The 25,030-nt window shown below is 54.5% G+C and overlaps 1 protein-coding gene across 4 annotated transcripts in view; it reads left to right on the top strand.

Annotated features, from left to right (window-relative positions):
• CD82 (CD82 molecule) overlaps positions 1–8,470 on the top strand; it is a 48,876-nt gene extending 40,406 nt beyond the window's left edge. For all 4 annotated transcript variants that reach the window (XM_037838712.1, XM_037838709.1, XM_037838711.1 and 1 more), the window contains 4 exons: positions 3,732–3,833; positions 6,575–6,778; positions 7,083–7,166; positions 7,537–8,470. In XM_037838712.1, the coding sequence (XP_037694640.1) occupies positions 3,732–3,833; positions 6,575–6,778; positions 7,083–7,166; positions 7,537–7,614 (468 nt within the window). In that variant the 3' untranslated portion in view covers positions 7,615–8,470. The remainder of the gene's footprint in view (positions 1–3,731; positions 3,834–6,574; positions 6,779–7,082; positions 7,167–7,536) is intronic.
• Positions 8,471–25,030: the final 16,560 nt, after the last annotated feature.

Here is a 25,030-nt window from a genome sequence, read left to right as displayed (position 1 = left end):
CCTCCATCACTTTCTCATTTCACTGGGCTGGGTGGGAAACAGGGAAGTCAGGGCTGCTGTGGGGTCAGAGACGGCACAGGGTTTATAAATAGAGCCTGAGGTTGGTGGGGAGGGTAGCGGGAGGAAGGGACCTGGTGGGTGGGGAAGGATGCTGGGGAGGCAGCTCTCCATGCAGATGCTTCGGGGACGTCCCTCCTTTCCCTGCCCCAGGGATCCTCCGTTCTCTGGGGTGCAGAGGACGAGCAGAGGCAGTGAGGGCAGAAGGACTCAAGGTCTGCAGGTGGACAGCCTCAGCTGGGTGACTTGGGCAAACCACTTACCTTCTCTGAACCCCTGTTAAGAAAGCCTGTAGAGTTTTGTAAAAACATGGGTTCTGGAATTGGACAAGCCTGGGTCCACAGGTCAGTATTTCCACATGTTGGCTGTGTGACCTTGAATGAGTTAATTAACCTCTCTGGGCCTCATTTTCTGTATCTTTCAAATGAGGGAACCAAGTCAGTACCTAGGCCAGGTCTGCTCTGAGGATTGCATTGAGATAGGGCATTAAAAGTACGGTAAAAACCTGGGGCCTGGTACATAAAAAACTTTGACTGCTATTATGATGATGTGGAGCTCTGTATGAGTAAAAAGAGAGAGAGAGAAAAGATCATGCTAAGTACTTTCTTGAGAGGGAGAGGTGCAAAGTGGTCACAGGGTGGGAGTGGGGGCCTGGCTGGAGGGAGGTTGGTTTCCCCAGGGTATTTACTGGAGTGGGGCCAGCAACCGGGGCTGCGGGTCCATCTGGAGGATGTGGGTTCTCCGAGCACAGCATCTGAGGGTGCAACGAGAAGTGGGGGGAGGCTCAGGCTGCCTGTGGGTAGCTGGAGGAAGCCCCACTCATAGCGTCTTCTCGGGGCTAGGCTTTGACACCCCCTGCCTGCAAGCACCTGTCCCACCTCTCCCAATTCCTCTTTCTCAGGAACCAAGGGGCAGGCGCCCAGCCGTCCGCTCAGTGCTGGGCCAGTGCCCGGTCGCTTGCCCTGGGGTTCCCGCAGTGACAGCAGGGGACGATGACCAGCCTTTCCAAGCTTGAGTGCCCCCTGAAAGCCTCTGGGCAAGGTCCACCGGAGAGGCCCGCCGGGGTCAGGGAGCGGCCGGGGGGGTGGGCAGGGCTGGCACGGGGAGGGGGGGGCCACACCCACCTGTCCTGGTGCTTGTGGCTGATTTTGGATTTGCAGAACAGACTTGTTCCTGAAAAGCTGCTGTAAGTGGGGCCCTCTCTTTTCAACACCCACATGAGAGGCCATTGGGGCTGAAGACTTTTTTTTTTACATTTTTTTTTGTGAAATATAACATATACAGAAAAGTGATAACTTTCAAATTACAATTTAACAAGTAGTTAGCGAATTTCAAAGAATGTTATGGGTTGCAGTTCCACAGTTTCAGTTATTTCCTTATTGTGAAATATATATATGTAGAAAGGTGATAACTTTCGAAGTATGATTTAATGAGTAGCTATAGAGCAAATTTCAAAGAATGTTATGGGTTACAGTTTCACCATTTCAGTTATTTCCTTCTAGTTATTCTAATACCCTAACAACAAAAAAAAAAATAAAAACATTTTAAAAAAGCATATATATAAAGATTCAGTATTCATAATCCTTTTTAAAGTCCTATCTTGTCTGTTGCTACCCCTTCCTCTGGTTTAATCACATTCCTGATCTTCAGGGATGTCTAGGCAATGACCACCCTAACTTGTTCATGTTGAAAAGGGGTGTTGACATTATGGGGAAAGGGATGCAACTGGTTGATGTTCTTGAAGAGGCTGTTGCCTCTGGGTTTTGGGACTTATCTGGCATAGGAACACTCTGAAGGATTTAAGTTTCTGAAATATAAACTTAGTGAAACTTTTATGGAGTCTACAATAGGGACCTGGGTATTCTTTAGGATTTTGGGGACTACTGTTGGTTAGGGCTTATCCTACTGTGGCCATTTGCGATATCTAGCTGGAGCTTGCATAATAGTAACTTCCAGAACAGCCTCTTGATTCTATTTGAAATCTCTTAGCCACTGAAACCTTATTTTGTTACTTTTCTTTCCCCCTTTTGGTCAAGAAGACATTCTCAATCCCTCAGTGACATGGCCAGGCTCATTCCTGGGATCCGTGTCCCACATAGAGGAGAGGATAATGAATTTATTTACAGAGTTAGGCCTAGAGAGAGAAAGGCCGCATCTGAGCAACAAAAGAGGTTCTCTGGAGGTGACACTTAGGAATAATTGTAGGTGGGCCTAGCCTCCCCTTTACAGTCATAAGTTTCACAAGGGCAAGCCTCAAGATTGAGGGCTTGAGTTATGAAGTAGGAGGTTGCTAATTTCACATAATATATATTCTGTCCAAGATAAACAGTCAGTGCCTCATGTTATCTTCACTTTGTTGTATGATCATCATCACTCTCAATTTTAAACAGTTATCATTGTTTAAATGATAACCGTGGGACTGAAGACTTTTGATCCATGAACTCCTTGCCTGCCTTCTATGTAAATCAGCATTTTCTCTGTGCAGTTGAATAAAAACAGGTGTTTCTTTCTACCTCTGCCAGGAATCCAAAAGTCCTGAGTGCACATAGTCAGGATGTGGATTTTAGGGAGCTCTGGGTCAGGCAGCCAGGTCACAGAGAGGTGTCTAAACACCTCCCCTCTCCCCCACCCCCAAACATTCACTACTCGTGAAGGTTATAAATGTCCCACGTGCTGCTACCCTCTGCAGGGGTTCCAGGTCCGGGGTCCCAGGCTCCTCCTCCAGGTGTCTCCCCTGCAGTGTCAGGGCTGTGTTCCCAGAGACCACACCCTGCTCTGCGATAGGAGAGTCGAGCCTGGCTCTCCCGCCCTGTCCCTCCTTTTCTGCGGTGGTGTCTCCTTCGCTGTGGGGTAGGATAGTCACGGTCTCTTCCTCCTGGGCTGGGTGGGGCGAACTGACACAGGCGTGAGCACTGCTGGCCCCGTGCCCAGAGCCTGGTGGATCACTGGTTAAACACACTCATCAGATATTTATCGAGTACCTACTCTGGGCCGGGCTTCCCTCTAGCACCTGCAGTCTCTGTGGTGAGCACACCAGAGAGGGTCCCTGCCCCCATGGAGCTGACATTCTAGTGGAGGAGAGAGACCACAAAACAAAAACAAAATAAAACCCTGAAAACAATAGTAATCTCAGTGCTATTACAAAAAACACAGCAGCGGTACCCTTGCAGGATGAGGAGGGGTGGGGTGGGAGTGGGGGGTTGGAGAAGGGCTGTCATTTGGTAGTGTGGCCCTGCAATGTTTCTCCGAGGAGGTGGCACTTGAGCAGTGCCCTGAAGGAAGCCGAGGAGCAAGCCGTGTTCATATCTGGGGAAGGAGCATTCCAGGCACAGGGAGCAGCCAGTGCAAAGGCCCTGAGGCAGGAGCCAGTGGGTGGAGGGCCTCCTAGGCCTCCAGAGGATGTTGGTGTTTTTCCTGAGTGGTGGGAGGCCACTGGAGGGTTTCCAGCAGGGCAGTGGCGGAATAACTCGTGGTTAAAGGGCCACACAACCACCAGGTGTGGACTAGGAGGGTTTGGCCCTGACTGCATGGGGCTGGCACCCAGGAAGGGCCCGGAGAGTGGCTGAGATGCATCACTCTCAAGCCAGCTCCCCAAAGTGGTTGGGGGGCTGGTAAAATTAGGTGTGGCCTGGGCTGCAGGAACCTGACCCCAATCCTTGCCTTCACTTCTGCAGGTGAAGCAGGAGATGGGTGACATCGTGTCCAAGCTCATTAGGAGCTACAACACCACTGGTAAGGACAGCCTGCAGGAGGCCTGGGACTACGTGCAGGCTCAGGTAAGCGGGCCAGGGTGGGCCAGGGCCACGTCGTCTGTGTGTCGGTCTGGGTGTCCATGCTGCCTGTGTGTGCCCAACAGAGAGAGACTGTGTTCATGAGTATGTGTGTAAGTGCTGGGGCAGGGGGCTCTTGAGCAGCCCCCCTCCCTGGAACCCCCACCAACCCCAATTCCTTGTTTAGGGGGTGCAGTGCCTTGGAGGCAGCTCCTGGCATGCAGGGCTCCCATCGGGGACCAGAAAGAAACGGCAGCTCTTGACCCCCTCCCAGCCCAGACCAGGCTGGGGAGGGTTGGCAGCTCCACCCTGGGTGTTAAGAAACTGGGCGCCGAGACTGATGTGCTGATAGAGGACTGAGTGGAGGCCAGTCGGGCAGGGAATTGACTGGGGAGGTGCCCAAGGAAACTTCTGGGTGAAGGGAACATTCTATCCAAATCTTGATCAGGGTGTTTTAAAATTTGTCAAGCTGAACTCAAAAGGTTTGTGCACTGCAGTGTATATGTTTCATGCTTCAGTTAACAGAGTGAGATAGAGTAATTGACTGACAGATGAATGGACAGACTGACTGATGGGGCTTCTGACCTGTCTTGATGGTGAACCAATCACCTCACCCACAAATCGACCTCGACTGATGGGTCCTGGTTCCACCTTATCATGGTCCCAGGTGCTGTGTGCCCTTGGCTGGAACCTGCCTTCTCTGGGCTGCAGCCTATTCCTTGCTCCAGGAGGGCAGTGGGCACAGTGGTCACTTCAGACCTGCTGGCACTGACCGCCTGTGATGGGAGGCTGTGGGGTATGGTGGTGGGGTGGGGGGCAGAGGCATCAGGAGAGAGCCCGGCTCTGAGGTACTGGGATAGTTTGGACCTTGGAGAGGGCACTGGGTCCATGACACAGGGGCCTGTCCATTCTCTGCGCTGTGAACAGGGGCAGGGGGTGTTTTCCGGTCTGTGTACCTCACTGGTCACTGGGTTAAGGATCAGAGGAGCTCAGGTCAGGGGGTGGGGCTCCATCAGCTGGAGGGCTCATGCCCACTGGAGAGGTTTTTCTCATACCTTTAATTTGGGCCATAATTACTAAGACCTTTTGCTAAGGATGAATAAGTGCTACCCTTCAAGGGGTCTGGGGGAGAGAGGAGTCCCTTGGGAGCTGCTGGTTGGGGGGCAGCAAGAGGATTCCTGCAGCAGGCAAGGCCTCGAGGTGATTCTGACATTTGCTTTGGCACGTGGTTAAGAATGCACGCTGTGAGTCACACTCCCTGGGGCTGGAGTGCTGGCTGCCTCTTCCTAGCTGGGCCTTCTCCCAGCCTCAGGTTCCTTCTCTATAAAATGGCGCCACTGATCCATGCTTGTGGGAGATCAAGTCTGCATCCTGCTGGTGGCGATGTCTTATTCCCCGTGCACAACCATGGAGACCCAGGGTGGACGGTGGCACATGCTGCCAGGGGCAGACGCCCGCACAGGCGTCTGTAGGGGTGGGCGTGGGGACCCGGGAGAGGAGGGCTCTGCCCACTGCGGTGGATGGGCCAAGGCCAGCTGCCTTTCTGTGCTTGGCCCTGCACACCTGTGTACTCTCAGAGGCGCTAGCTTTTTCTGCCGGAGAGAAGGCAGCCAGGGTGGGATAGGGAGGCAGACTGGGGGACAGGAACGTGAAAAAGGAAACCTGGATTAGCAACCCCGCCTGGAGGCTGAGCACACCTGCGCGTGCCTGGAGCGCCCCCTGCTGGCCACTGGGCTGCGTGTCTGGACTCGTCACCCAAGGGGCAGGTGCAGGTGGGAAGCAACCCCGGGCTGGGCGCCATGGCTCGCCGCTCCCCCTTGCTGTCCCACTGAACCTTCCCAGGGACCCTAGCGCAACAGCTGCTATTATCCCACTCTCCAGATGTGGAAGTTGAGGCTTAGAGAAGTGCAGCAGTTTGCCCATGCACAAGGCAGGGCCAGGATTTGAAACACCCAGGGCCACTTGCCTTCCAGGGTGTTTCCAGCACAGGACCAGCCCCTGGGACCCAGTCCCTCTCTACTGAGAGCTCTCATGTCAGGAATTCAAGTCCAGGAAACTCTTTGTAGCACTCAGAGCCCAGGAAGGCTTTTTTCTACACCCCTCCCCCTAATTTAGAGCATTTTCCCCTCTAAAAAGGCAGAATTGCCCATGTCTCCTTTTTCACTGTTGCGACTAGGAAGCTCAGAGTCAGATTTCAACTGCAGCACGAGCTCAGCAGCTACAAGTGGCGCTGGCATTTACTGAGCTCTCATATGCTTTCCCAGCCTGTGCTGGAGGCTTTGCCTGCCTCATCCCATCTAGGCCTCCTAACAGCCCTGTGACAGGAACCTTTGTCGTCCCCATTGTGCAGATGCCTCAGCTGTGGTCACTCAGCTGGTAGGTGGCAGAACCGGGGATTAGAACCCAGGAGCCCGACTCCCGCTCCCACACTCTCAACCGTGTGTCACCTGCCCTCCTTGTGCCCCGCATACCTATGTTCTGTCTTTCAACTTGAGCTTCTCTCCTACTTTGCTTTACATTTTTGCTTGTTGTATTAATAGTCTATGGCACATGTTTCCAGAAAGCCCCTTTATGTCCCGTGTGGCTTAACAGAAGCCAATGTGAAACTTAAACTCCAATCCTGGAGGTTTGGCTGGGGTCCCAGAGGCCTGGAAGTGACAGATCCAAGCCTCCGTCACTTCTGCCAGCGGGTCCAGAGGCCTGTGGCAGGTGGTGGGTGCGAGCAGCCTGGCCCTGTCTTTGCCCAGATGCAGTGCTGTGGCTGGTTGAGCTTCCGCAACTGGACGGACAACGCCGAGCTCATGAGCCGCCCCAACATCACCTACCCCTGTTCTTGCAAGAAGAAAAGGGACGAGGACGGCAGCCTCCTCATGATGACGGGCTTCTGCGAGGCCCCCCACAACAGCACCCAGAGTGGCAACAGCCCCGAGGACTGGCCTGTGTACCAGGAGGTGTGTGGAGGGCCGTGGGGCTGGGGACAGGGAGGCTCGGGGAGGCTCAGGGACGCCCGTGGGTTCAGACACTCAGGGCGACTGCTCAGGCCTCCCTTCACTTGGTTGTTCCTTCCTTTGATTTTTCTTTTTTTTTTTATGTTTTTTGGTCATTTTTACCTTCATCTACTTATTTGTCCATCTTACTCATTCAAGGGACCCACAAGCAGGCCCTTTGGGCTGGGGCTGGTCCCTCTTGGTGATTGTGTGGGGTGGCCTGGCATGGCTCAATGCGGGGTGACGTGGCTGTGTTCTCCCCTCGCAGGGCTGCATGGAGAAGGTGCAGGCGTGGCTGCAGGAGAACCTGAGCATCATCCTAGGCGTGTGTGTGGGCGTCGCCGTCATTGAGGTCTGCATCCCCTCCCCTCTGGCCCCTTCTGTGCTCTGCCCTCCCTGATTGTCCTGGCTCTGCCGGTGTCATCCGGGAAGCTGAGGTCTACAGGACAAGTGGCCTGTCAGCCTCTAGAGGCCCTGCTGCAAGGCTGGCCTGTGTGCCATGCAGCTCTGTGGCCTCGCACAGGGCACCATCCCTCTCTGGGCCTCCCTCTGCTACCTGCATCACAGGGTGGCTGTGAGGCTCAAGTTGAGCATGTCTTTAATCCGGCTTAAAATCTGGGTGTTGACCTGGCTGGCAAGATGTTTCTCCTGTGCCTGGGGTGGCGGGGGCCCCTGGGAGACTGGGCAGTCCCACCTCATCTGACTCTCCTCTCCCTCAACAGCTCCTGGGGATGCTCCTGTCCATCTGCTTGTGCCGGCATGTCCATTCCGAAGACTACAGCAAGGTCCCCAAGTACTAATGCAGCCCTTGTCCCCACCTCCTGCCCGACCCCAACTTCACGGCTCTTAGGAGCTTCCCTGGCTCCCTCCTCCAGGCCTACCTCCCTTGCCCTACTCTTCCTGTGCTGGCTAGAAGTGGGGCTTTCTAGGGCCTGGAGGAACCCTCTGCCTGCCTTGCTCCTGCCAGGCCTGAGCCCTGGCTGCTCTGTGGCCCCTCTATGCCCCACCCACCAGGGTACTCTCAGTAACTCTGAGAAAATGCTCCCTGCAGTGTCCCTGTCCTACTCTGGGTGGGCTGGATTTCTACCTGCCCTCGAGGCCATGTATATTGTATGGCCATGCATATTAAAAAATTGGGGTGGGGGTGGGAATTTGAGCAAGGCATGCTGGGCTGTCGGAGCTCTGCCCACTGCGTGGGTGCACTTTTTTTTCCACTAAGATGCTTGTGTCTTTGGTTTTCACATTTTCATTGAAGATAATGGGAGAGGGTGGGTTTTTCCTGACATTAAGGGGCAGTAGTTCTTCCCCAGGCCTGACCCAACCCCATCCAGGCAGCTCAGATCAGACTGGGCCAAGCCATGGGGGCAGGACCTCGGGGATCTGGGTTCACCCTGGGCTGCTTAGTGAGCCCCAGGGGAAGGCACCGAGCTGGCCCGACATTCTCCAAGACCCTGAGCTGTCCAGGGGGGAAGGCGCTCTCTCCTGGGAGGAGCAGGGCCTACCTCTCTGCACCAGCAGTCCTCTGCCCCCCAGGAAGTGGGGGTGGGTGAAGCTGTGCCTTGTAGGGGAAATGGGGAGTGGGCTCTGCATGCACAGATGTATAAAACATCCTCAAGATCAAAAGAGTGACTATTAAAGAGGATTTGTAACAACCCAGCCTGCCGTGGTGGAGATGCTGCTTCTCAGGGAGACCAAAGGTGTCTGGGAAGAGGGGTCAGGAGGGAGTGGCTGGGTCTGCTGGGCCACCTGGCTGCTGTCCCCAGGGACCAGGGCCCTTTGGTGGCATCTCCTGGACTCTGGACTGCCTGCCTGGCTGCCGGAGGGGCTGGGGTTTGATTTGGGTGTTGAGAACGGTGTAGACCTCTGGGCTCCTGCTGAGACAAGAGTACAGGTGCCTCCAGAAAGTACACAGAAGTGGGTTGGTGAGGGGGTTGGTGACCTCCGGGGCAAGCTTGGCCTATCTTTTTAGAGCATCTGCTTTTTGGTGAAGATCTGCAGAAGGAGACATTTTCATACTAAAGAAATACAATGGAGTAAGATGTGCAGAGTTCAGGGGACTTTTAAAGAGGAAATGTAGACTTTTTAAAGGAACCTCTTGCTTTAGCACAGCTCCTACAGCTGAGCACCAGGACACCTGCTGTGCACCATGAACCTTTAGGGCTGCTTAATGCAGAAGACGAGGGAAGTCCCCCACTTGGTGTGTGGGTGGGGGGGTGGTGAGGAAGATTGGGGAAAAGGAGACCTAGGAGGGAGCTTGACCCTCCGTCTCCTCCTTTTCCACTTCTCCAGGTCCCTGGAGGAGGAGGAATAAGTGGGGTGGGGAAAGTCTTTCGCCTTCCATCTGGAAAGCCAGCGCCCACCTTGCCTCCCTGCAGTGAGCAGGTAGGGCAGCAGGCAGCAGGTGTTACAGCCAGGCCCACTAGGTGGCGCTGCTGCCTCAGCCTGGAGCCCAGGACAGCCTGAAGTCGCTCCGTGGTTCCTCCAGGCACCTGGACAGCCCCAGGTCTGTGGGCCTCTCACTCCAGTGGGCGCACTTGTGAAAATGCAGATTCCAGGCCTCAGGAACTCTGATGCAACCAGTCTGGAGTAAGGACAAGGAATCTGCATGTTTTTAGTAGACCTCTGAGGTGATTCCTGATTCACATTGCTTTCAAGTCTCAGGCTCTGGCAGGATGCAGCCACAGACTGGCTCCTCAGAAAGAGAAGCTGGTGGTGGCCCCGCAGGATTGCCTGATTCTTGGTCTAAACTGATTTATTTCTAGCAAGAGATTTTCTGTGGCTGACATATGGGGTAAGCCCACTTTCAGGTCTCTGGGCCCAGCACTGGGGGTTGAGTAAACCCTAAGCTCCTTGGGAACTAGTCTTGTTCTCCGCTACTGTCAGGGACTCTCCTTGCAGCCAAGTGTCAATCTGTGAGGGCTGGGGGCTCCAGCTGAAGCCATTCCAGTTTATTTTATTTATAACCTGCCTCATTCCACAAAAGAAGTACGTGTAATAAAAGCTAGCAGGTAAAATATCAGTTTATGAGGAAGTATAGACTTGGGTGAGGTGAAGTAAACACAGCTGAGTTGTCCATAAAGTTATTTACCTGATGGTGGCAAATGCCTGTGCTGTGCACGTAGGATGCCATTTGCAGCCGTGCTCACGGCAGACATCACTAATTGATCACAGTTCGCATGGGTGCACCCGACATCACTAATTGCAGCCTCAGAAACCCCAACACAGCATGTCCATCAGTCCAGTTGGAATGCACAATGAAAGTGGTCACCGTCCCTGAGCTATAGCTGTTTCATTGAACTATATATAATTTTGTCTCTGAGCTTCTTGGCGGTCAGAGGAAAAACAGAAAACCTTCACCACTTACCTAGCTCTCATTTCCCAAGGTTGGTTGGGAAAGTGAAGTTTTCCTCCTCATTGTGCCACTCAAAGGAATGTGGCTAGAGGCTAGAACCCCAGACCTCCCCCAAAGAAACCAACCTTGGCACCCCTTCCCAACTGGATTTAGAGAGGTCATTGGGCTCGAAAGCATAAATGAGCATACTGTGAACGTGGCCCCCTGTTGATAGCTGGCAGTGGGGACAGAAACAAAGGCCCACGCAGCAAGAGGGTGTCTTGTAGTCGATGTTTGCAGGGCACTTGCTCTTTGCCACGCCCCACCGACAGACACTTGCCCAGTCTTCTCTATAGTCCTGCACGGTGCGTCCTCATTATCGTGCCCATTTTCCAGATGAGGACAGTGAGGCATAGAGGTTAAGCATTGCCTCCACAGGCCGCTGTTGGCTAGAGGAACTGGAGGTCGTGTCAGCGGGCCAGCTGCACAGCCGACACTGCCTTCCCCTACCACCACCGCCTCTGGGCCAAGGCTGCAGTGGTTCCGCTGGGAAAGCCATTGGGATCTGCTTCACCTTGACCTTCTGCCTACTCTGTGCCACAGGAATCCCACGTGCAGACGGGGAGAGAGCCTGGTTGGTGGGAGGAGGCAGCTACCACTAAGTAAAGAGATATGGCTTGGTCCCTGGCTGTGAGCAGGGGTGTCCCTTGTCAGATAAGGAGAATCTGGGGCTCCAGCTGGACTCTGAGCTATTTGGGGCTGGTAATGGGTCTGATTCTGCTCAGAAGACACTCAGCTCCCCCACGCAACTTCTGGGTCATTAGGCTCAGAAAGAATTGCCACTGTCCGTCCCCTCGCCCAGGAAAGGGCTCAGGCTCATGAGTCCGACAGCCCTGAGTTGGAATCGAGGTTCTGGGACTTCATAGCCACGTGGCCAAAGCATCCTGCTTCCCTGGTTGGAGGCTCCCCTTCTCCTCTCCCAGCCTCACAGCTAAACACTGAGATGTCAACAGGGTCAGGTGAGGCTCTATCTGTGATACAGTGTTTGCTGGCACAGAATAACAGGTCAATTCCTGTCAATTCTCTTGCTGCTTTGGGAGGGGCTGGCACCCCCAGGAAACCCAAAACTCACTCCCCAAATGCTTCCAGCTGGGCAGATGTCTTTATGGTGTCCTGAACAGGCAGTGGAGAGGGTGTGGGGCACACAGAGGGTATAGGTCTGCGGGAGGTGGGGACAGAGGAGCACAGGGGGCAGGAGAGTCGGGGCTGCCAGGTGGGCCGAGCTTTCCAGTCCTTCACTGGTGTCTGGGATGTGGGGGCCCCAGCACGAGACCCGGGGAGGAGCAGGCATGAATGGAGATGGCTGCCCACGTCTCTCTAAGGGTTCCTGCAGCCCCCGGGAGTTGGGGGTGATATCTAGATGGAGACAGCAATTGGATGACCACAGAGAAGCTGGGGGGCCCTTTCTTCCCCCATGCGCATCTCTCCTTAACCCCTTCTTGACCTGAGTGGTGGGAAGAATGGGGGTGTTAGGGGTAGTCCAGGAATCTGAAAATCCAGCCCCCCCTGCCCTCTGCCAAAGAACTGCAACACATTAGCATTATGGTCTGGGTGGGTCAGGCCCAGATGTCCAGTGTTCACCTTGGGGTTGAGGTTGGGAGTTTTGAGGGGGTGGCAAGCAGCTGCAGAGCTCCAGCCTAAATGGGAGCCCCAAGGGCCAGCTGAGGGGGCAGCAGTGGGGGGATCCCCTGAGGGTCCCCTTTGTGGCCTTGGCCACCACTTTCTCAGTGGGGGTGTCAGTGGTTCCACCTGGCCTGTCCTTACTGGCCCTGACATTCTAGATGGGGGCCCCTCCCAGCTTCCATCCTTAGGGAGGGTGCCAGCTTCTAAGGGTGTCTCCTAATAAATGTCTTGTCCTTGGGAGCCAGGGCATCAGGCTCCAACTTCTTCCCGTGTGATCCTGGGCCAGACAGGGTGGGGGTGAGCTCAAAACTGTGTTTGCAAAACACTTTAGAGAAGATTAAGAAAATTCCAAAAGTTATTAAGGGGCTGGGTAAAATCCCAGCCTGCTTTCTCTGGCGTGCCCACCCTGCCCCAGGCCTCCCAGCTGGGGAGCTCCAGAGCAGGATTTGGACCCCACGCACCCGACTTCAAAGGCCATCCCCTGGGCTCTGCCACCTCCCACCACCCCGGGCTATGCTGGATTGTCAGACCACAGCACTAATTTTTGTGAAATCTGGTCACTGTCGACACTGAGCCTGGTGGGCCACTCATTCCCACCTTCTGGAGAGAACCCAGCTTCTAGCTGCCCCCCTCTTCCCAAGGCCTGTGAAATTTCTGCAGGAAAGGGACGGAGACTGATTTCTCTAATTCCTGAATGAGCTCTGCAGCCAGTCATCCATCCCAGGAGCCTGCCTGGGGCCTCCACCCCTTCTCGCCTTCCTCCATGGGCTGCTCGGATAGGGGCCTCCCCCAGGGCTGCCATCTCTTCCACCAAACTCTGGGCCAAGGGACATGCTGTTCAGGGGACTGGCATGTGGCCCCATGGTGGGCTGGCTCCCAAGCCAGGGGCCAGGAGTATGCACGGGTGCCCCTTGGCAGTGCCCCCCTCCCACAGCTTCTTTGGGCCAGGCAGGAAGCACAGGTGGGCACGAGCTTGCTCTCTGGCTTCCCTGGAAGAGTCAGTGGAGGTACCTGGGAAGTGTGCAAGAAGCTGGGCTTGGGGATTGACTGGCATGGACACTGACCAATGAGAACAGAAGCCATGCTTGAGTTGGAATCGGGTCCACCTGCTGTCATCAACCTTTGCAGGTGCCTTGGTGGGGGGGTGGGGGTAGAGGTTCCCAGGAGTTGGGCTGGGGGCATTGCCATCAACCAGTGGGGAGCTATTTCAGTATTTTAACAACTGGCCTGGTTCTAGGGTCCCTGAAAGCTCCCCTCTTCCCAGCTCTTCTTCCCCTCAGACTAAGAAGCTGCAGGTGGCCAGTGGTGGGCAGGAAAGGCCAAATGCCCCTCAGCCTGGCCCTGCCCAGCCTGCCTGGCAGTGCCCCCTCCTCCTCCAGCCCCCTCCCTGGGGTTCCAGATGAACAATTCCCCCCAGCTGGGGGGGCAGCAGTGGGGGTGTAGGTGGAGTGGCACCAATGACACTGGAGCATCCAGCTACCAGGCCGTCTCCTGGGCCAGGGCTGTCACCCCCTCCTTGCCCTGCAGCCAGACAGAGACCCAAGTTGCCTCGTCGCTGCAGGGCACACATTTGGCTGCTGTCTGGGGTCTTTAGAACCTGTGGATTAAGGCTCACTCATTCATTCACTGAATGAATATTTAATGATACCTGCTGTATGCCAGGCACTGTTGCAGGCTCTGGGCACACAGTAGTAAACAAAAAGTCCCTGCCCAAGTGGCACTTGCATTCAGGTGAGTATGGGGAATCTCATACATGTACCTGGGCACACAGAGACACAGAGACACACCTGCACACAGGTGACACACACCTGTACACCAGGCACACCTGCCCGCATGTGCACAGGTACATCCCAGCACCCACGTGCCAATTGCCGACAGCACTGTCCAGGCAGAGCATTGTCGTGGGACCCCCGGGGGACTCGCCCAAGGCCTCTGGCATCCTGTGAAAGGAAGTAGACTAATGAGCAGCAAGTGGAACAAACAGGAAAGGGGGTGGAGGCTCTGATGGCTCAGCCTCCCCTTCCCCTCCAGCAGAAACCAGCCACTCCCTTGGCAACCCCTCATCCCCCCATCCCCACTGAAATCAGATCCAGACAAAGAGCCTCTGTTCTGCTCACGGGGGTGATTGGGGGCTAGTGACTCACCTCTCCCAGCCTCAGTTTCCCCATCTGTAAAATGGGGGCTGTGAGGCCTAATTCCCAGAGTGCTTCAATGAGCCAATGCATCCAACAGCTGCTTCCCAGTGCAGTCTGTTCCCACTGACTTCCCCAGCGCCTGGGAGATTCCCGCCCCCTGGGGGTGGCCCTCCCTAGGTGGGGGTGAGGCATTTGGGGAGAGCTTTAGGGCAGAGAGGGCTGATGGGTCCTGAAGGTGGGGGCAGGGCAGGGCCCTGAGCTCAGCCCCCTGCCCAGTGGGGTTGAGCCGCCTCAGGCCTGGGGAAGGTGTAGCCAGGTAGGAGGCTGTTAGCCGACCGGACCCTCGGATGTGAGCGCCTCCCCTTCCCAACCCCACCCCACTCCCTCCCCAGCTGCCCCTCTGAAGTCATTTCCCCAGCACCTGCCCTCTGGCCTGGGGGAATGTCAGGCCCAGAGCCAACCCCCCACCCCCCAGAGTTACCTCAGATGCCTCAAGCAACACCCTCTGGGAACAGGCTCCCTGCAGGACGCTGGGGTGGGGAGGGGGCACCAGCAGGAACAGCTGGAAGGGCAGAGGGGCTGGCGGGGAGGGGGCGGATGGAAGGCTGGAGCTGGATGAGTTGTGGGGGCAGGAGCGGGCGCTGGTGACAGTGGAGAGATGGGAGTGAGGGTCCAGCTCCCCGCTGCATCAGTTACCCAAGTGAGCCCAAAGGCCAGTTCTCTCTGTCCTCATTCGCGAAGTCCTCGGGGCCTGGGGGGTCAGGAGGTGCTGGTCTTGGGGTGGTGTCTGCATGCCCTCCAGTTGTGGTGGGGTGAACCCACCTGGTGAATAGGTCTTGGTCTGGTAGGGGTAGGATGTGGGGAAAGAATCCCTTCTCCAGAGGAAACCCTAAAGAGAAGAGAGGGAGGGTGGGAGGGTGGGTGAGGGTGAAGCTTAGAGCAGGACCCAGGCAGAGGAGGAGCTGGGCCGACTCAGCTGCCACATGGACTGTATCCTCAAGTGAGTGTGACTCGGGCAGCAGCAAAGGGACAGGCAGGGCAGAAAGAAGAGACAGTGGGAAGCCATTGCAGAGGGTACCTTCATCCCGGCAGGCACAGGGCGGCACGTCCCTCTGGTAGCTGTCTCTTCCCCAGTCATCACTGCACAGCAGCTGCCATGTACTTGGTCTTAACCTTCAAGCCTCACACCCCACAGGGGAGACACAGTTGCTCTCTCCACATTGAGAAGTTACATCACTTGCTGCAGGGCTGCCCCACCTCACAAATCCAGGAGTCATTCACATTGTAGTTGAAATAAATGTGCCTTCTGGAGTTGTCAGGGAACAACTGGTATGGCCGCACAGGACACTCTGGTGTCTGGTCATGGTTAGTGGAGAAGCTGAGACCAGCCCCTGGGGGCTGGGGCCATGTGTCCAGTGCCCTTTCCACTGGGTCTCAAAGCCAATGGGAATAAAGATCTTTGGTTCAGAAAAGGAGTGGAGGAGGTGGGTCCTTTCTGAGGAGGTTCAACTCAGTTAAATGTAACATTTCATCCATCCATCCATCCGTCCATCATCCATCCATCCATCCCTCCACCCATCATTCATCCATCCATCCATCCATCATCCATCTGTCCATCCCTCCACCCATCATCCACCCATCATCCATCTGTCATCCATCCATTATCCATCTGTCCATCCATCAGCTCAGTAAATAGTTATTAGTCACCCAATAAATAGGCCCTGTGGCCCGGTGGCAGGAATTGGGGTCCATCAAGGTATACATGGTCCCTAATGCTGTGGAGCTTACAGTCTAGTAGGGGGATCCAGACAATAAACATGAATAAACCAGAAAACATGCCCTGGGTTGGAGACAGAAAGGGAGGAAAGAAGATTCAGAGCCCCTCTCTGCCTGCTGGTCAGTGCACAGGAGAAGGGGGGAGAAGCCTGTCCCCCGGCTGGCTGTTACCCCATGTCCCCCCTGCCTGGGAGTGCCGCGGGGGCTGCCTCGCCCGGAGGTAATGAATTTCAGTCCCCTGGGAGGATGCACGGGAACCAGTCAGAACCTGAACACAAATGAGAACCAGGCACCACTGCCCCACCCCCGGCATCGGGAACTGACCTCCGTGGGCCTCCATTCAGCGTGGGCAGGAAAACTTTTCCCAGGGGGCTGGAGGGAAGTAGTTGTAGCTTATTCCCGTCTAAAACGCCTCTTCAGGGATCATTTAATGAGTTTGTTTAGTGGACAGCTGGGGCTGCCTTGTGGGAAGGGGTGTCCAGATGGGCCGTGTGTAATGTCTTCCTCTGAGGACTGGCGGCAGGGACTCCACCCGGCGTTGATCCGTGGGAGATGTGGGGTCCTCAGGGCCCCAGGACCCCAAGTGCGGATGTGTGGGCCTGGCCCTGATTGGGGCCAGGTCTCCGTCTCTTGAGGGTAAAGTAAAGGAATTTGAAGGTGGCGGCCTGGTTCTGACTAAGGCATGGAAGATGCAGTGGTGAAGACACCTGGGAGAGCAACAGGCTTTCCTGCTGGTGACACAGGGCAGACTGGGCAGCGGAAGTGGGAGTCACCCTGGACAGTGGGATGATTCGCTGCACTGAGAATCAGGAGACCCGGCTCCTATCCCAGGTGCCCCGAATTAGCTGCATAGCTGATGGTCAGCTGTTTGCAAAAATAGCCACACACAGCCCCCCTTCCTATATCCATGCCCTCTGTGACTGCAGCTACCTCCTGTCTGAATCTGGGCTGGCCTTGTGACTTGCTTTGTCCAGTAGAATGTGGGGGAAGAGAAAGCTTGTCAATTTGGAGCCTAAGCCTCAAGAGGTTTGGGGCACTTCCAGTCTCTCAAACCCTGCTGCTGCCACGTGAAGAAGCCCAGGATAGCCTGCTGGAGAATGAGAGGCAAGTAGTTGAGTGAGACACCTCATCATCCCAGACGACAGCCAATCCACCCTCTAAAGCAGAGCCACCCACCTCACCTGCAGATGGAAGAGGGACACTGGAAGAACCACTGAGCTGAGCCCAATCTAAATGTCTCACCCAGAATTGTGGTTATTGTTTTAGGCCCTTCAGTTTGGGGGGTGTTTTGTTACACAGCAATAGCTAACTGATACAATGATGACCTCAGGTAATAGTAACGACAGCTCCCATTTGCAGAGACCTAGTGCTAGGCACTGGACCTCCATTCCCTCATTTAATCCTCACGGTAACTCTGAGAGTTGGTGTTTGGATCCTCCTTTTATAGACAAGAAAAGTGAAGTTAAGAGAAGAGATGGATCTAGTCTCAGGCTGTGTGATAAGAGATAGAGACAAGACTAGACCCTGGCATCTGTCTTCATGAACTCAGTGTTTTCATCTCCTTCCCAGAAGAGCCTTCATGTCAGAGAAAGCCTGTGGCACTTGGGAGAATGTAATGTATTCTGCACACGGGAGGTGACATCATTGAGTGTTCTCAGCCTTCCATTCCCCGAGAATTACTCTGCTCTCCTCTCACCCCAGCCAAGGCCTCCAATTCCCTTGTGCTTCTAGAAAGAAAGACAAAAGGCACAGATGTTGGGCTCACTTCTTTCTTTTTTTGTTCCACCTCTTGCTTCAGCAGCAAATATTTATTGGGGGCCTGTGATGTGTAGACCACTTTTGCCCATTTCCATAGTTTTCTATCTTTAGTGATACATTTTTGGGACCCCTCTGGTGTGCCAGGCCCTCACTCAGTGCATCTGATCCTTAGAGTGGCCCTGGGGTGCTAAGACCATCCCCAATCTACAGATGGGAAAACTGAGGTTGCACAGGGGTGAAATGGTCTGCATGAATGCACCTAAGTAGTGAGAGGCTGGGACAGATTCCACCCCAGGTTTGGCTGAATTCAGCCAGGTCCCTTCCTGCTCCACCATCACAGTTGTGGCTTTTCAAAATGGATTTTGAAATTCCGCATGGAAGAAGACTGGGTAGAGGGGGTATTGGAAAATGTCCCTGACTCCCAAGAGCTGGCTGGGCTCCCTCCCATGAGGCTGAGGCTCCGGATAATGCCGTGAGTGTGGAGAAGTAGCCACAGGCCCCCGCTCCCTCTTTCCCGCTTTGTGTCTACAGCTGTCAGTCACAGCCATCCTTCATCCCAGCCTGCCTCATCCTGGCCCTCGGCTCAGCTGCTGGACCCCTGCCATCTTCCACCACCAGGCGCCGGGCATCGTGCCCTTCCCCTCTCTGGCTGAACTGTTTACAAATGAGGAGTTCAGGGAGAGTCTGGGCTGCCTCCTCCCAAGGTGGTCATACCTATTTACTGCAGGCCTCCCAAGGGTACCAGAGCTCAGCCCCACCCAAGGGTGCCCTGGACGATCAGAATTGGCTGCAAGGCGCCTTAGCCTGTTGGCTGCTCAGGCAGATGTGCTCGTGGGAGCAGAGGTGAAAAGCACTGAGGTGAGAAGCCAGGAGGCCTGAGGGTCTTCTAAGCCATGCAGGGATGGACGCATGGCTAGCTTCCCCGGTGCAACTTCAGTGCTGGAAAGAGCCATGCACTGAGGGCCCCTCACTGGCTGGGGCACCTTCAACAAGGCCCTCAGCCTCTCAGGATCTCCATCTCCTCATCTTGAAATTGGACAGAATTTTCTGAGCCCCAAACCACCGATGCTAATAACTACTGTTTAGTTGTGTGCTCGGCCCTTTGCACACATCATCTTAATTCTTTCCACAACAACCCTAGGACATGAGAATTCTCAGCGTCATCCCTGTTTTAAAGAGTTGAAAACTGACAAGGCTCAGCAAGGTCAAGTAGCTTGTCTGGGGTCACACAGCTGACAAGTGTGCAGCCACATGGGGTCTGAACTCAGCCACCCTGCCTCCTGGCTTAGGGCTCAGCCTCTTGGCTGCCCACCTCCCTTTCCCCGCAAGGAAGTGAACCTGCAGGCGCACGGCCGGATTCATGAGCTGTTCGGGTCCCCCTTCCACACTGGCTGGCCTGATCCTCTGGACTGTGTTGCCAGCCCTACAAACGCCCCTGGTGCTGTGAACTCTTTTGTCCCGCTGCCCAGCTCAGAAATGAATTATTCTCCTCCAGCCCCTGGAAAAATCAGCGTCTGTTCTCCCACCTAACTCCTGCTTCTCCTTCCATCTCCCTCCAGGGAGCTCCCCTCACTGCACCCCCTAATGACATGGGTGGCCTTGCTGGGCCTGCCCTCAGCCCTCTCTACAGGGCCTGGCACGGCCTCCTGTCTGCCATCACACGGGCCAGGGGTTCACCAGACTCTGTCCTTGCAAGCTGCAAGTGGAGCAGTCTTTAGTTTCTCCTCTCTAAAATGGGCTTAATCATTGTCCAGAGCTCACAGTTTTGCTGCAAGGATTAAAGAAGTTAGCCCATGTGCAGGATTAGAACTGCTGTCCGACTCCAGCCCCCCATCAGAACTCTGGTGATAGTAAGTTGCAATTGCTGATTTAAGTTCGGGTCTTCTTTGCTGATTTTAATTTTCCTGAGCGCAGGGAGGGCTCTGGCCTATTCATTGCCCTGCTCCCAGCTTGGAGCATAGTGCTTGACACCTGTTGGGCTTTAATGCATGTTATTGGAATGGATGAATGGATGAATATAATACCCACCCACCCCCCTTTCTCAGGGCCAGAATGAAATAAGGTGGTTCAGAAAAGAAATCAGGCAACGGTCCTTAGCACAGTGTTTCTCCTACTTGCCTGATCTACAATCATTTAGGCCTCTTCTTTAAAATCCAGATTCCTGCACCCCACACGGGAGATTCTGATTCCTTCCTTGAGTGCAAGGGGGGCTCTTAGGAGTCGTGTTTTCAACAAATGCTTCTGTCGATGTGGCTACACAAGCAGTTTGAGAAATGCTTGGAGAGGAGACCAGCAGAGCATGAAGCAGATACACCACTAACATCACCCAGAGAGTGGGGGCCAGGGGCACCCTCCTGTCTGAGAAGGGACACAGTGGGCCGGGGTCCTGGAGGGCTTCCTGAAGGAGGTGGCATCGGGGCCCCCTTGTGGACAGGTGCCAGTTTGCCAGGGGATAGAGAGGGTGCAGAGCCACTGGCAGCCCCGAAGCCCCTGGGCCTCGGCCTCCCCCTGCCTCCCTCTGCCAAATCCAGGTCCCAAGAACCAGGATGCTCCTCGAGGAGCTAATGCCCCTGCATGGGAGGCCCTGGGTCTGCCGGGTTTGGAGGCGAATGGGTCGCAGAACTTTAAAAGGATCCCAATCAGGGAAAGGCCTAAGGCGTGGGAGTATCCCAATGGGCTTTGCCTGGAGGAGATGCCCCGGGCCCTGGAAGGAGAGCCCCCCTGGGTCCGGAAGGGCTGGGGGTGGGCTGGGAACAGTCAACATTCCCATTTCTCACATGGCCCAGTGGGGAAGTGACCTGTCTGGAATTATATGGTGGGCTTGGAGGCTAGAATTCAGTGAAGGCCTTTGGAACATTTCCTGGGGAAGATGAGGGGAGTGCCTGTGTTGGGGGTGGAGGTGGGGATAGTGAGGGGGTCCAGGCTGCATTGTTAGGTGTTGGGTGTTATCTTGGCCTTATCAAGTCCAGCTCCCAGGAAAACCATTGTAAACTGCAATTTTTATTCACATCTCTGTATCTGTAAAATATAGGGTCAGTGTGTGTGTCTGGGTGTATGTCTGTATGTGTGTGTCTGCAGATGTGACCGTGTGTATATTTGTGTCTGTGTGTGTCTGTAGGTGTATACCTGTGTGTTTGTGTGTATGTATCAGTGTTTATATGTGTGTCTGCATGTTCTGCATTTGTCTGTGCTTGTGTGTATGTTTGCATATCTATGCATGTGTATCTTTGTTTATTTTTCCCAAATCAAGTATAGACTTTTAATTAACAGTAATGTATCAAAATGGGTTCATTAAGGGTATCAAATGTACCATACCAATGTAAGATGTTAATACTAGGGGAAACTGGATAGGGGGTATATGGGAAGTCTCTGTGGTGCCTTTACAACCTTTCTGTAAATCTAAATCTATTCTAAAATAAAAAGTTTGTTAAAAGAAAACAGTAAAATAAAAATAAAAAGCTTGCTTCCCACCCCCCCCAAAAAAGAAGAAATAACTAGACATCAAGAGCAAACTAAAGAAAAAAAACTCCTTTATATCTAAAGATAATTTATTATTCTCTCTGACTTGTGTAAATGCTATCGTGGCTATCAATGCACACATATCATTTTATACTGGTTATTTCACGTGATCTTTTGCATAGATGTACAGGGTTCTTAATGACCCATGCAAGGGCAACACAATTTCAGTTGCATCCACACACTGCCTGGCCACTGGCCCACTAAACAATCTGCATGAGTTTCTCAAGTCCATTGAATCTGTTTGTGTGTGTGTGTGTGTGTGTGTGCAGTTTCTGTATATGTGTGCCTGTGTGTTTCTCTGTGTATACGTGTGGTTCTGTGTGTGTATATGTGTGTATACGTGTGTATATGTGTGTGTCCACTTGTTCACTGTGGGGCTCCTGACTGTACGTGGAGACATTGATGTTTTTCATCCCCATGTCCTTGGTGCCTGGCCGGGGGCTTGGCCTGCAGTAGGTGCTCAACAAACGGATTTCGGCATGTGTGTGTGTGTGTGTGTGTGTGTGTGTGTGTGTGTGTGATCCCCACAGTCCTGGGTCAGAAACTCAGGTCCGTAGGACATGCCAGCAGCCTTCCAAGACCTCGGAACGGGGCCAGGCCGGCTCACGTCCTCAGAGCGTAAGCTGTTTGGACAGACAGGAAGGACCTGGGTGCAGTTGACAGAGGACCCTCCTGACCATCCCAGGTCTGGTGGTGATGAGCGCATTCACCAGGCCCTGGAGGGCAGACAGACAGACAGCTCCTGAAGGCCTAGAGGCGTGAGGGATGCTCCTGGAGGAGCTGGCTGGGCAGGGAGGGCGGAGCTGGGCAGACGGAGGAGAGGAGGGAGGAGTGCTCAGAGAGGGTCACTTGAGAGGGCTTTAAGCAGGGGCAGGGAAGAGGACACGATCGTATTTGCATCTTCCGAGGACCCTCTGGTTGCTGGGGTTGGGTGGGTGGAGGGAGCATGAGTTGGGGCAGACAAAGCAGGATGAGCTGGTCACCTTAAGCTGGATGAGTCCACAGAGCAAGCAGATCAGTCAGGGTTAGGGAGGAAGGCAGGGTCCCAGAAGGCTCCCAGGTTCTGGCCTGAGCGACTAAGTCCATTGAGGTCCCATTTTCTGGGCTTGGGGACCCTAGAAGAGGAGCATGGTTGGGGACAGATAAGGAGTCATCAAGGAACAAGGGCCCCAGTGGAAGCCTGCACTTGATGACCCACCTGTGTGAGGGCAAAAAAGGGTCGGGCTGCTAGAGAGAACGATTTTGTCTAAAGGCTCTTGGGGTACCTGGACTCCCAACTCCTCCAGAGGGTGAGGGGTGGGGGTACCTGACCCGCCTGCCCCGAGCTTGGCCGCAGGCTTTCAAGTGAACTACAGAAGGTCATAGTGATCCTGGGGTTTGGCTCTGAAAGGGCAAGAGAGGGGCTGCCACCTGCTCGGGGAGGAGTGGGAGGAGACGTGTGTAGGAAGGAGTGGCCAGCTCTCCCTGGGCTCATCAGAGCACAGGACCCAGGTGAGCTTTCTGGGGTCCTAATATGGGCCTGGCCTGCTAAGTTGTTACATGAGTCACAACTCATCGTCATCTTCATCACCCTTGTGGGAAACAATGCAGCAGAGAGTGTGCAGAGTGGACCCATTGAACTCAGTCAGAGGGGCAGTGCTTGGCCCACATTGGGGGAGGTACAGCCAAATGGTCCCCAGGGGGTCCCTGAGAGTCCCCCAGGGTCAGCTCCACCCTCTGTCAGGCAGAAGCCATCTTACAGCAGGACCCGTGGAGTAAAACCTTCCCTTCTGCTGACATCTTCCCCAACCTCTCTCTGCCCCGGCAGCCTTGGAAACTGCAAACTGGGAGGGAGAGGGGAAGAAGAAGGATATTCAACAAGAAAGAAGAAGGGTCAAAACCCTCTTTTCCAGCTTGCTGCCACAGAGTACAGAAGGGCAGACAGTTTCATTAAAACCAAGTTCAAAGCTCTATTAGCTGGGACCAGACCATTTCAACAGTTAACTTGACTCTGCATTTGCCACTGGAGTGGCCCAAGAATGTTGATCACCTAACAGTGGTCAGACAACTTGTGGGACTGCCCAAGTTTTCCTCCAGGGGCAGGAGAAGAGGAAACCCCTCTGGTGAATGAATTGTAAAGAGACATTGGGAGGCAAGAACAAAGTTGCTTTCTACTTCTGGCCTTGAGTTCATTTTGTCCCATGCACTGGTTTCAGTCATCATGGGTGTGGCTCTGTCTCCCCAATTAAAATGTGAGCTCCCCAAGGGCAGGCCCTTGTCGGTTTAGCTCTGCCTCTTGGGCACCTGGCTCAGGGCTGGGTGACTGCAAAGCTCTGGGGATGTTAATTTCTTTCTTTCCTTCCACTTGACCTTAGGTGTTCAGAAGGGGAGTATCGCCTTCAGGAGAGGATAGCCCGAGGTCTTATAAATGTGGACCAGGATTCAACCCATCCCTCCTTGCGTATTCAAGTGACACAGATGGAAATGAGCCAGTCAGCAAGGGGTAAACAATCAGACGGTCAGACAGTCAGACATTGATCAGGTGGACGGCTGGCCGCCAGCCTCACCAGGTGCACAGACAAGCAGGCTGGTGACACTGCGGTCAATCTACTGTGGACACCACGTTCCGGAGTCCCCCATGCCCAGAGAGCCTGGTGTCGGGGGGCCCCTGGCGGGGCGCCCGATCCTGCTCACCGACTTGGCAGCTGCCTGGCTGCTGGCTCCAACAAAGCCCCTCCTCCCTCCTTTCCCTCCCAAGGTGGGAGCTTCAGGCTCTGCCAAAGCATTACTAAGAGGCAATGACGTCACCCTCCCTGGTCCCACCCCGCCCCCGGCCCTCTTACCCTTCACCCTTGGCTGCCCCTGTAAATATGACGCATCCTGGGTGGGGGAGGGACTGTCCCCTGGGACAGATGTGGAAGGTTCTCCTCAGTCCCAGGCTCACGCTGTCAGACTGCCCTCCCTCCTCGGTGGCACTAGCAGGAGCTGGTCCCACTCTCCCACCCCATGCCCACCCCGGCTGGAGGCTGCTCTGTCTCACCTGGTCCCGGACACCAAGACAGATCCAAATGCACGTTCTGCCTCCTCCTCCACTCTCCAGCTGGAGTGACTGGATCTCCTTGAGCTTCATCTCTAAAACAAGGATAATAAGAGGATCTGCCTCTTAGGGCTGGTGTAAGGTGTAAATGAAGTAATGTGCATCAAGCCCCTGCCCCAGGTAAGGGGAGCTTCAGCCCATCTTGGTGGCCCTTGGGACATTAATTCCTAATCCCTCAAGGTCCATTTCAAAGTCCAATGATCAGTTGCCTTCATGGCCAGTTAAGGCACAAGGGCGGGCTTCTCACCAATCCTCTCAGGCTGCAGGGTTGACAGCTGCTTTCCAGGAACCGTTGCTGCCATTCCTGTCCACATGTGGGAGTTCCCAACATGGCTCCCTGCTCAGATCACAGGGACCCTTGCTCCCCAGTCTGGGTGAAGGCTGCCATCCCAGCCCCCAGTGCTGGCTCTTCCTTCCTCTCAAGGGGATTGTGCCCTGTGGATAAACACATGGAGGGGTGGGGTGGTTATTCAGGAACAACCATAGAACACAACTAGGAGGCAGAGGGCTGGCTGGGCTGGCACTGGGAGTGGGGAAAGCCTCCCTCGCTGCTCCAGCAGGGAGACCAGAGCTGGAAGGGAGCACTGGCCACCATCACTCTGCCCCACCTTCTCTGTCAGCCTGGTGGGGTCCTACAGGGACAAGAGGGTTCCAGCTGCCCGAGCGGGCACCAGTGAGCCATCACTCCTCAGGTGTGTGGCAGAACATTTCACAAGAAACACACATGCATGCGCTACCACTGATGATAAAATAGCAAGAAGGGTCATATGGTCAAGTAAATTTGGGAAATAATGCAGAAGTCCTCCCTGCCTACCTCTCACCTACCCACCAACCTTAACTTTTCATAATGGTCATAAAATTTAGAATATCTTTACTGGTGCTTTTATTATCAAAATAATGCACAATTACTGCATAAAGTTCACACAATGTAGACAAAC

This window comes from Choloepus didactylus, chromosome 6 (assembly GCF_015220235.1).
Source record: "Choloepus didactylus isolate mChoDid1 chromosome 6, mChoDid1.pri, whole genome shotgun sequence".
NCBI lineage: Eukaryota > Metazoa > Chordata > Mammalia > Pilosa > Megalonychidae > Choloepus > Choloepus didactylus.
This window is presented reverse-complemented; position numbering and strand designations above follow the sequence as displayed.